Raw genomic sequence first — 12263 nt, 5'->3', positions numbered from 1 at the left:
TTGAAACCATTACTAGAATATTAGCTTGAAACCACTTACTGGCTTTGTGAATTCCTCATCCCTTAACAAAGGCTAATTCTTTGTTCTCTAATGTTTTCAATCCCTGCTGCTTTGGTCAGAGGTGTTGGCTTTCACTATTTCTGAGAATTATCTTTATCCCACAGAACCGGAAATCAGTCCCCTTATCTACTCTATGCACAAGAGCTTATAATCCAGAAATCTAGAAACATGGTGTAATATTACTCAATATCGCTTTCCATTATACTGATTCAAATAATACTGGGAATCTAAACTATGTTTATCTCAACACAACTCCATACAATAAAAATTACATGTTTGATGCTACTCTGCTGACTCAACACCAACATATAGAATTTCCACTGTATCTGTTAAGTGGCCTTTATTTATAAGACTGCCAGTAGCTTTAGGAAGAGTATTTAAATAAAACATATCTACCAGTCAAAACAAAAGGAGTTTTTAATCAGCTACTTCATGAATATAAAAGTTGCTTGTTCATAATCATGAATCAGAATGATTAAAAACTCACCACGGTCACGCAAGCCCCAGGTGTTTCTCTGCCTCCTTGTTCTGCTGGCCTGGCTGAACCGTGTGATGTGACGTCATAGCTCAAAGGGAAAGAATGTCAGTGGGAAGGAATGAGCTTTTCCCTTTCTTACATCAAACTCCCAAGCGCCTTGTTTTAAAAGGCGGTGCCCTAGGAAAACTACCAACTCCTTCAGGCTCTTCTCCTTAATGGCTCAGGTATCATGGGACTCTGCTCCCCCCAAATCTGTATTTAGTGAGATGGAAAAGATGTCAGTCCACGTCTACTGGAGATTGTATGTGACTCCCAGACCAGGACCAAAAAGCTCCAAAGCCTGCTCATTTTATACTAACGACAAAGGGAGCTCTAATAAGTAGCTTATTTATAGGCCTGTTTAGATTTCTCATGGTAACTGTGTGAATATGGTGTAAAATTTTTTTTTTTTAATTGTTTTGGGTTTAATGTATGTCTTTGAAACAAACTCTCCAGATGAAGAACTTTGAGTGTGCTGGTGACATCTTGGTAAAAAGGATTTAAGGCAGGATTTCAGGAGGGATATATGTACGTAAGGAAAAGAATGAAAAGAGTGCAGGTTAGGGAAAAAGAGAAGTTTGTATCGTCTAGAGGCATTTAGGGGGCTTCCCGGGCGGCTTTAGTAGTAAAGAACCCGCCTGCCAACGCAGAAGACGGAAGAGACACTGGTTCTATCCCTGGGTTGGGAATATCCTTTTGAGAAGGGCATGCCAACCTACTCCATTGTTCTTGCCTGGAGAATCCCATGGACAGAAGAGCCTGGCAGGCTATAGTCCATGGGGTCACAAGGAGTCAGACACGACTGAAGAGACTTAGCACTCATGCAGAGGCATTTAGAACCTGTAGTATTTGGGACTACAGTAAAGGAAACTTGGTATAAAGGTATCATAATGACACAAATATTTATAAACGTTGCTACATTTAACAATTAATATTAACAATATGTAAGAAAATGCAGGGTTAGTTTTCTTTTTAAAAAAATACTAACCTTAGTGTCTTTTCCAAAGACCTTGGAATGAAAACAAATCCAGTTTTCTGATACAAAGAGCTTCCCTTGGTATAATATTTCTTTCTGTAGAGCACACGTAAAACCTGGGAAGATATACACAGGTATAACATCATTTACAATTTCCATTTAAGAGGAAAATTGTATATATCTGTTGATGCCTCAGGGATGGGCAGAGACAACACACTCATATGCTCAAAAGATCTCTCCCCTGCTTTTCAGTCATCTTTAGTGGAATAAAGCTATGGAGATGAGAGTTTGTTAATTTCAAGTCTTACAAACTTCAGTATAAACATTGAAACAGAAAGGTAAGTCTGTCGTTGCAGATGAGGGTTCAGAATGATGCTTCAAAAACCTGCGTTTGGGGAGGTGTGTCACGCTTGTGCTAATGTTGACACTGCTGCCCGCCCCTCCTTCCCTGGGATGCTCATAATGACTCTTTTGAAATAGATGGTCTCACTGTGGGAAGAGCACATGACCACACCTTCCTGTGTGGAGACAATGGCAGGAACCCAGCATGCTGCCTTAGCATTGTGTACTGAGGGAGGCTGGACTGGAACCCTGGGTCGCTCTGCTCCCAGAAGGAGACAAGCAGGTGCTGAACGGCGTGCTGGGCCGGGTGTTTAGGTGTGACCGCTGAGCCCTGAACAATGCAGGGGTCACCATGTCTGTCGACCTAGGTCTGTGTTGCTTTCTTCCAGTCTGGTCTTGCTTGGTCTTGTTATCCTAAAACTCAGCACAGTCTAATCACAATGCATGTTAGCACGAATATGGAAGGCGAGGACATTCTGGAAACCTCTGGGATACCTCTGTATCACATGGAGGGAGTCAGTTCCCCATTCTACTCTCTTATCTCTCAAGGTGCTGGGTGAGAGCTGAGTGAGGTCAGCATTACGGTCACATCATGACTTTCAGAAACCTATTCCCCTTGGTGATTCAGTCCCCAGGCTCTTTCACCCCCAAAACCAATTAGCATCTTTTCGAAGTCAACCAGGTCAGAACTTACTTTGCCTCAAAGGTTCCTCCGTGGGGACATCTAGAAACAGTTTGTGGAAGTGCATGTTTGCTTTGTCCTACAAGGAAGACAAAACACAGACAGAAGTCACTGTTCTCGGCATTCTTGTCAAATATAAACAAACTTTAACGTCAATTGAAATTATATAACAAGTCTTCCCACTCTTAAATAAAGAATCTTTAGGAAGTCCTTCTCCCTGATCTTACAGTTTCCAACACAGTCCTTCAGGGAAAAACAGTGGAGGTCACAAAGGTTTCATTTTCCAACAAGATTAGTGACCTGATGACTGGACATGTATCTATAATCATGAAGTAGCTGGTGGGCAGCTTTCTGCAGAAGTGGCTGGACGAGGCTATCCCTAATAAGAAATGAGGTACAACTGTCAGAATCTCACCAGGTAGTGTGAATCCCAGGGCACTCAAGATCCCAGTGAGTACTCTCAGAAGAGGGTAGTGGTTAAAAGCTCTGTATCAGATAACCCTGAGTTTAAGTCTTGGCGGCACCTCTTCTGTGGTATGTGATCCTGGCCTAGTAACTTAACCTCTCTGGGCCTCAGTTTTCTGTACCTGCATCAGAAGGATGTCCTAGGGCTTAAATGGGGTGATACATCTCCAGGACCTGCTACTGGGGGTGTCCCTATCACTATTACTGTGGTGAAGGTATTTCCTTAACCAGTGCTGGGGGAGATGACAAATAGGGTTCACATGAAAGATTTAGCTCTCCAGGGCAGTAGAAGGCCCAAGAGTCTGAAATGCTACACATCACTTCATTTTCAAGGCACCTGTTTCCAGTTATGATAACAATGTACAGACAGCACTTTACAGCCTGTAAAGTGAAAGTGAAGTCGCTCAGTCGTCTCCGACTCATAGCGACCCCATGGACTGCAGCCTACCAGGTTCCTCCGCCCATGGGATTTTCCAGGCAAGAGTACTGGAGTGGGGTGCCATCGCCTTCTCCTTTACAGCCTGTAAAGGACATTCACAAAACACCACTCCCAGCTCCACAATAACCTGGGAACTGATGTTCGTACTGCACCGTCCAGGGACCTGTGCCTCAGGGACACTTGGGGACTTAACTGGCTCCACACATCTACTGAGAGGTAGAGCTAGGCCCTCTGTCCACAGGATCACTCTTCTTCAAAAGCATCCAGCAGGCAGAATCTTATGAGCAGAAAAGAGATACCACAAATTGGCCCTTGATGATTTACTATCTAAACTAGAAGTGGTCTCAATGGCATAAATGGTCCTAGTATGCCCATAAAGGTCATTCATATGACAGACAGTCCCCTCGAGACAACTAATTCATGGATGAACACTTCACATAAAGTAGGTTAGCTCATGCTGCTTCTTGGAGTACGTCTGGCATGCAGAAAGTTCCCTCTGATTAAAGCTAGACATTGTTCTAAAACTTACGGTTACCAGTGAGGAAAGTGGGGGTGGGAGGGAGGCATAAATGGGGAGATTAGGATTGATATATACACACTATTACAAAGAAAGAGATAACTAATAAGAATCTACTGGATAGCACAGGAAACTCCAATACTCTGTAATGGCCTATCTGGGAATAGCATCTAAAAAAGTGGATATATGTATAACTGATTCACATTGCTGTTCAGCAGAGACTAACACAACACTGTAAATCAACTATACTCCAGTAAAAATTTACAAAGCTCGGTGTTCTATCAGAGCTTTGCTGAGATTTCCTTTTTAATGGCTACAGTGAGTACTGGCTGCATGCTTGATTTAAAAATATCCTCCTGGGCCATGAAATCTTCAACAATGTGGATAAAAATCAAATTTAAAAAAGGCAGGGACTGATCCAAATTAAACATGACATGACAAACAAATGCAATGCATGGCTCAACTGGATTCTAGAGAGTGGGGAAAAAAAAACACCTCTGTAAAAGACATTGACTACTGGGACAACTGTGGAAACTGAAAATGGATTTTACATTAATAATATCTTCATAAATGTACTATTTAGTTAAATTTCTCAGGTGAGTCAACAGTTTCTTGTTCTAGTTGTTAGGAGACACATATTCAAGTATTTTAGGGGTGAAGTGTCAAAAAACCCCAGTATGTCATACTCTATGCCACAGATCTGTCTGGGTATATTCTTCTGGAGAAGAATCATAACCCTGTTCCAGGCTTTCCTCCTCTGTGTGCACTTGGGAGGCCTTCTGTTCACACAGATGCCTTATCAGGCTGTAACTGCAGGGTAAGGATGTCACAGTTCTCCTGGTCTTGGCTAATTATTAGACAAGCACATGAATCTGGGTTGGCCCCTGCTCTCTGGGCACTTGTCAGAGTATGGGGCCACAGTGCAGGACTCACTACCATTCAGCACATGCTGGAAGGTCAGCTGTGAAATCCCTTGTTCTCTAAATGTGTCCCAGCGTTAGTCCTGGCCCTTGCGTTCCTTCCTCCAGCTGGCTTCAAATCAATGCCCCTTTCGCCCTCTGGGACGATACACATCTTGTTCCTAAATTACCTGGCTTGAAGATGAGGACTTTTTCCTTTCAATCTTAGAGTCATTCTTGCTTTCAGTTTTACAGTCGTTTTTCTCATTTGCTACAGGGACCCCATCGAAACTGGATTTTGACCTGAGGAAAGAAAATCCAGGGAGTCTATAAAATGAAATTTCTTATGCTACCCACTAATTTTATTACTACATCTTAATTATCACGCCAACTCACAACAAAGCCTTTCATTGGTTTTTCTCTTCTAGATATCAATGATCACTCAGTACTCTAAGAGCATTTACCCAGCATGTGATGTGGGTGACGGGGTGATTTCAGCAGCTAGTCATCCCAAACTGCAGAAATCATATCTTATGGAAGAAAGAAGTATTGATCGAGCTGTGAAAGTAATTATATCATCTCAAAAGTACGTCAAGCAGTATACAGAGTAGTACTGGAGGCCAATAATGGAAGCTGCAGCTATAGTTCAATCCAGGAATATTTGGTTTCAAAATTCTGTCAATACTTCTCAAGTGTTAATTCAGTGAGGTGCTGCGTTAAATGCATCAGAACAGACAAGACAGTCTTTATTCTTAAGGAGCCTGCGCACACATCAAGCATCTCTTTAAAAAGGCAGTATGTGATACAGCATCAAAACAATGCCTATCCCAGGCATTAGGAGGAGATACAGAGACAATAAGTCCAACAGGAGGGAAGAGACGAGACCAACAGGACAACATGGGTTTAATATACTTGGCCTAACAGGATGAGCAGGAACTGGGTATGAGGAAAAGAGAGACAGATCATCACAGAGTGGGAATAAAGAAGTGAAATCATGATAAAAAAAGACCATGTTTGGAAGTCCTTCCTTTGTTCTCATAAGGGCAGAGGTCAGAGCTCCCCGACTTCTTTCCAAAACGATTCCAGTCCTGCTTCTCCATTTGGGTAGCATTTGCATCTTCAACCATACAGCAAAACACAGCCATGTCAGTGTGGATTGAGTGCATGATTTTGAGGTATAAACATGAGGCATGAACAAGTTTGGTGATACAATTATATAGATTTTTTTCTGTTTCTTGGGGGGAACATGGCACATGAAATTCATGATTCCACAACAGTATTCTTTAGATCAAGGTGCAGTTAAAAGCAATGTTTGGTTCAAAGTGAATTTAAGAAGACTCTTAAGCAATTGGCGTGGCAGAGGGGTGTGACACAGAAACAGAAATGAAGTTCGACTTTAGGCTCTGGTTTTCTCAGCTATGAGGCTATGGACCATGTAATGTCCCAGGCCTCTGCCAGCCCCAGTAGTTTGTGTCCAAGATACCTATCATTCAATTCAAGGCACAGAGATTTGGGTTCAGTACTGGCCATTGAACCAATTTATGGATATAAATGCCTTTAGAATTCTAGGAATGACTTAAAAGAAAAAAAACAACTATGAGTAAACATTTGTACTCTACTCGAAAATAAAACTTTTTACAAATGTCAAATTACCTATTATTTATATTAGCCACTAATTTGAATTTTTTTTTCACTAATTTGAATTTATCACCTCTATTGATTCAAATTAATAAATGCTAATGGTACCGTCAACGCAATGATCAGACCTTTCAAAGAACTACGGGCTGTAAGCAAATGCGACAGAAGGGCTGCTGTGCCCTTGGTTTCAAGTGGCACAAGCAGAAGGGTTTGTCTGCACAGCACTGGCCTGAAGTAAGGGTGGGAGGGATGTTCATTTACACACATGATTTTTTTGTGCCTTTTCAACTTCTCACTTCTTACAAATGACTATGAGCAGGACCTGAAGCCTAGTGCAAATATTTTTATTCAAAAATTCAGAACTTCCAGACAGTGAGAGCAGAGCCTTCAACCAAGTGCAGAGCTCTCTGCACTCCACAGATCACACTTTGGAGAAGTTTCACAAGCCCCGGTGCTTGGTGTAAGATGATGAGTGTATTAGTCTCGTGTAAAGCCTGGGGAAGGTGGAGTTACACGTGTAGTGCATTTCAGAGCACCTGTGGTAGCCAGTCAATGGTGCCGAAAGTCACAAGAAACAACAGGCTTTATGTCTTTGCTGAGTAAGGCAGGATGCTCTGACAGGAAAACAGCTATAGAAAGAACGGTTGAAAGTGAGATGCGCCAAAACAGACTTGCAGAAAAGATGGAGAGAGAATTGGGAGTGAGAGAAAAGAACACGCAGGGGGCACAGTAAAGACTTATGCTTGGTCCTGAGTGAGGAATAGATTAGCAGAGAAGACGCGGGCTGGGGTGGCCAGGAAGGAAGGGAACAGTAGGAGTTATTGAATCATCCTTTAGCAGAGGCCCAAAGTCGTAGAAGGCAGCAATTCTGACAGTTCTAATAAGGGGAAGAGAGCTATCACTCCGCTCGGTGTAGATGAACGGCCAGAGTTACTTGTGATTGATTGTTGGCTTAACCATTCTCCTTTAAGGGCAGAAAGGCAACTTGAAATTCCTACTTCTTTCTTCCATGTGAAAAAAGGCACATAATTGGTGCCCCTGAGAGTGATGGGGAGCAGAAGTCCATGTCTCAAACCTCCTCTCTCTTCACAGCCCCACGATCAAACTGAGCCTGGTTTCCAACACTGGCCCCCGGAAACAGGCAGTGCACACCCTGCCCAGGGATCCCAGGCAAGGCTTTTTCCCTCCTCTCATTTCTGCAGCTGCCAGGGAAGTGAGACGGCAGCTGTGCACACCCATAGGCTGAGCACACAATTCAGCCGGGGTGGCCTCATCAGTAACTCTGCCAGTCTTTCCAGGTGCTTTCTAACTCTGTGCCAGAGAGGGGGCCACCCAGGCTTTATCACGCAGCAAAATCAGTGCTTAAGAAAGGGGCAGAAAGTTTGCAGAAGACTGAGGTGGGAAGGAGAAGAGAGACTGCTAGGAAGAGCTCAGAGAGAAAGCAGGTGCCAGTGCCTGGATGGGAAGGAAAAACACCTCACTCCTTTCTCAGGGGTGTTCCCTGCCTGTAGGAGAGCTTCCGTCTTAGCCACCACCATAAAACTAGACATACCAGCTCTTTCCAGCAACCCCTCCCTCTGAAAAGCCAAGAAAACGGAGGGAGTCATGTGAGGACTCACCGCAGGGAAATGGTTCTCTTCTGGTCCTGGGACTCGGCCTCGCTGGACGGGGTGGGAGACAGCGCTGCTGGCGACCTGCATACCTTCTTCTTCTCCTCCACACCATTCTCAGCCTCTGAGCTGGGGAAGAGAAAACGCTTGACCTTAGACATCCAGGGTGGGGAGGATGGAAAGACGATGACGTGACCTCACTTTTCTGAGAGTGGAATGATCTTCAATCCTCCAACAGGCTGAAGTCAACAAGGACAGCTGTGCCCTTCCCATCCCTCCATTCTGGCCCCTCTGCTGGTGCCAGAGGAGGAGGAGCTCTGGGTCATGCTGGCTTCAGATACACCTGCAGGTTTATGTGGATGTAAATGTCCGACTTTACAGGGACTCGCTGGCTCCCAGGTCTGTCGCCCATGAGCCCTGTACTGCCTGGCTCAGCCCTGCCCAGCACGGAGGTGGCAGATTACCTGGAGGCTGGGAGGGCCTCCTGAACCTGCTCACATGTGGCCTCCTGCCAGGTGTGAGTTGTCCCCCAGGAACCCCCACCCGTTTTGTTTGCATTTATGTCACTTATCACCTTTTGTTGTAGACCTATAGGACTTGGCTTGGGTGGTTGCTAATTTCACCAAGTGCCTCTCTCAGCAATTACTATCTCTAATCCACACCACCACCTAGGCTAGGTGGGAATTACTACCCCCATTTCACAGAGGAAGAACCTGAGGCTCTTACATGGTGAATTACTCGCCCCAGTTCATAGAACTGGCCTGTCTGAGTTGTGATTCAAACTCAGGTCTGTCCATCTGAGAGGCCTTTGTGTAGAAGGCCGTACTCAAGTTTTCTTTCTTTGCATTCATCCATCCCCCCAACCACCTATCTATCCTCTGAGCCCTCTTACTAGTTCTGTGATGTGGGAGCCCCAGGCTGGAGTGAAAATCTCATTGATCTTTATACTGACCTCAGGGTCTAGGACAGTGCTAATATGTAATCGTGCTTAATGGGCTTCCGGAAAACTAGGTCTGACCTTGGTGAAAGAGGGAGAAGAGGGGACAGTAAGTCAGAGGGCCGCATGCTGAACCATTAAGGATGGAGGAGGGCCAGTGCGGTGGACACAGGAAAAAAGTTCCCACAACCTAGTCAAGGAAATTGAATAAACCAAAAAAGAAAAAGAAATCCACTCCAGAGTCCCTCTTGAAGTAGGGAGACAAAGTGTGTGTGGAACTTCAATAATCCACTTCAGCATTCCTTCAAATGTTTACCAAGTTCTCTGAAGGGTCAGATTCAGGCCCATCCTGGACAGCGCCTTTGTGGACTCAGAAAGAGCCGTGCCCAAAGACACCCAGGAAATGGTGCTGTCTGTCTGACTGTAGCCCTGTGGACACATGGCCTGCCAGAGAAACGGTGCCCCTTGGTCTGGGCAGAAGAGCCCAGTGCCAAGATGTAGAGGAAGCCTTTTGCTTACTGTGGTCACTTGTCGGTGTTGATCAATATGGGATTGACAATTATTGATTCTGTAATGTCTATGGCCAATTCAATTTGGGGTTTTTGTTTACTCAAAGACACTAAGGAAACTCAAGCAAGCTAATTCCTAACACTGGTGAGATGATTCTTGGAGGCACCCCTTAGCCCAGAGGTCATCTTGTCAGCAGCAGACTCTAACTGCTAGAATCCGAAAAACAGAGACTTGCCTGTGCTTGAGTGAGGAGGGCGTAGGGGAAGAAAGAAACCACTTCCTCAGTGCCTCTCAGAAACTGTAAAGTTACCATCAGTGAAGCTGAACTCTCACTGACAAGGGAGATGAAATAACAGGTCTCACTTAAGTCATGAAAACAAGGAAATCACTTTAAAAAACAAAACAAAACAAACAAACCAGAAACAAGAAGATAAGGTTCTTTCAAGGACACTGACTATAGAATTAACTAAAAAAAAAAAAGCCAAGTCAACGATCCTTTTCGCTCAACAAACACTTATTTATGGGTCCCTGCTGGCCCTGCTGGTGAGACAGATAAATGAGTTTCAGTTTTAAGGAAGCAGAGAAGCAGGAGAAGATGCTGGGAACAGGGGATCCATCTTCACCAATCTTCTCCAATCTCGAACCCAATTTAAGCATCAGTTATGGGCCCTGAAAGCTTCTCAGTAGGGAGTTTCTGAGCAATTGCCATAGAAAGACAAGGGTGCCAATGCTTGGGAGATAAGACAGACACACTTATACTAACCAAGCCTGACTTTACCTGCTAGGCAGTAGCATATGCATTACCAGCTACCACGTTGAAACCAGTGATGGTTTCAATAATACACTGCCACACACTGTTACACAATCTATAAATTAAAAAAACAGGTTGACAATCCCTATCAACAGTCTGATATTCCTTACTTCCTGTCCTCCTCATTAGTTTGATGATGAGTTGATTCAGACTTCACAATGTTTCAGAATTAGAATTTTTATGTGGAGTCCACTATTATTCCTCCTGGAAAGTCTCTCTCTGAGTTTAGAGTAAACTCAACACCTCTCTCCTGTCGTTTCTATCTCCCAGGCTCTTTGCCTCTCCTGCTGAGGCTGTGTTGTACTCAGGCACCATCACATCTCAGTGACGATTAGGTTCTGTCTCAGGTGAATGATTATACTGTATCTCAGATAAATGCAAACAAGTGCCTCACTTTGGTTCAGTCCAGGAAGCTGTGTTCCTTCCTAACTACGGTGATACACCTGTGTTTGTCTCCCTTCAAGTTAAATTAGTCTAAGCTTGGGCATAAAAAAGGTCACTAAAACCTTTATGGTAGTACCAGTGAGATAGTTTTACATCCACTATCATTTAAAAAACTCCCTGATTATCATTTCTCGAAACCACAGTCTTGCCCAGCAAAGGTTAAGAAGGGACCTGAAGATAGCATATGTTGCACCAGAAAGTAAAATCCTGGAAATCGGATGGTCATGATTAAGGTCAGGTGTGTGAAAGCACAGTGACACTGAAACCCTGTGCTGAAAAGTAGGCTGCCCCTGGACTTGCCAAGATCTGTAGCCTCAGACTTGCTCCTAGTATGCTGCCTGCTCGGTGACCCCGTGGCCGGTGGGCACGAGTGGCTAGCACTTGGGAAGCAGAGCGATGGGCTGCAGGGACAGAGGAGGACCCTGGGGACCACTGGGCAGCAGCCATACGGTAACCAGAATCATAGTAACGGGAAGCAGAAAGCAGCATGGGGTGCACAAGATGCAGGAGCTGGTGATGGAAATCAGTGCCTCTCCAAGACCTCTGAGCCTCTCCCAAGTGCAAAGCAAACTCAGTCTAGGCTGGGAGCAAACTAGATTTTATAAGTCAGGAAGAATGGTCTTTCATTTACAATTCTGATGTAAGTATATCTTTATCTGGAAATGTTACATAGTATTTATCTATTGACATATTTATTCCTGAATAGGTACTAGAAGCACAACAATACAATTCAAAGTTACAAATGGAAAAACAAATCTCCCCTGTGCCCACCCCCGTTTCATGGTCACCCTGTTTCTCTCTGGAGGCACCTACTGTTCCCAGCTCCTGTGTATCCTTCCAGGGAATCTGAGTGCCTACGAGTGTGTGTGTGTTTTAAGCACAAGTGATGGCATGCTATTCTATACCCCGACCCCTTTTTTTCAACTTACGATATCTTGGTACTCTTTTCCTATCAGTACCCATAGAGCTTCCTCATTCTTTTTAATGACAGCATAGAGTTCCACTGTAATGGCTGACTTATAATTTAACCAGTTCCTTATTTATGGGCATTTAGGTGATTTCAGTCTTATCATAAATACAAACATTACTAAGAATGTCCTCGCATGTTATTATGTGTGAATACATCCACAGGATAATTTCCTGGAAATGAAACTGCTGTGTTAAAATGTACACAAATAAAAAATTTTTTACAGTTATTGCCAAATTGCCTTTAGTAAAGGTTTTGTGACTCACACCCATAATATGTATCAGAGTTTACACATTTCTAACAAAGTGTTAAACTTAAAAAAATAATCCAAAGTGCCTAGCAGGTACCTGGCCCAGAGAATAACAATTTTACCAATGACTAGTGTTAAAGTTTTTTTTTTTTAAACTGCTAAAATTTTTGATCTCTACAAATGTGAGAGGTAAAAAAAA

General features: G+C 43.8%; 1 protein-coding gene across 4 annotated transcripts in view; it reads right to left on the bottom strand.

The window, feature by feature from the left end:
- GRAMD2B (GRAM domain containing 2B) overlaps positions 1-12263 on the bottom strand; it is a 121396-nt gene that overhangs the window by 21535 nt on the left and 87598 nt on the right. For all 4 annotated transcript variants that reach the window (XM_006056365.4, XM_006056364.4, XM_006056366.4 and 1 more), the window contains exons 2-5: positions 8155-8274; positions 5089-5200; positions 2590-2656; positions 1566-1669 (exon numbers count right to left, since the gene is read on the bottom strand). In XM_006056365.4, coding sequence (XP_006056427.4) covers positions 1566-1669; positions 2590-2656; positions 5089-5200; positions 8155-8274 — 403 coding nt within the window. The remainder of the gene's footprint in view (positions 1-1565; positions 1670-2589; positions 2657-5088; positions 5201-8154; positions 8275-12263) is intronic.

Source organism: Bubalus bubalis, chromosome 9 (assembly GCF_019923935.1).
Source record: "Bubalus bubalis isolate 160015118507 breed Murrah chromosome 9, NDDB_SH_1, whole genome shotgun sequence".
NCBI classification, from domain to species: Eukaryota; Metazoa; Chordata; class Mammalia; order Artiodactyla; family Bovidae; genus Bubalus; species Bubalus bubalis.
The sequence above is the reverse complement of the archived record's forward strand: the minus strand, read 5'-3'. Positions and strand labels throughout refer to the sequence as shown.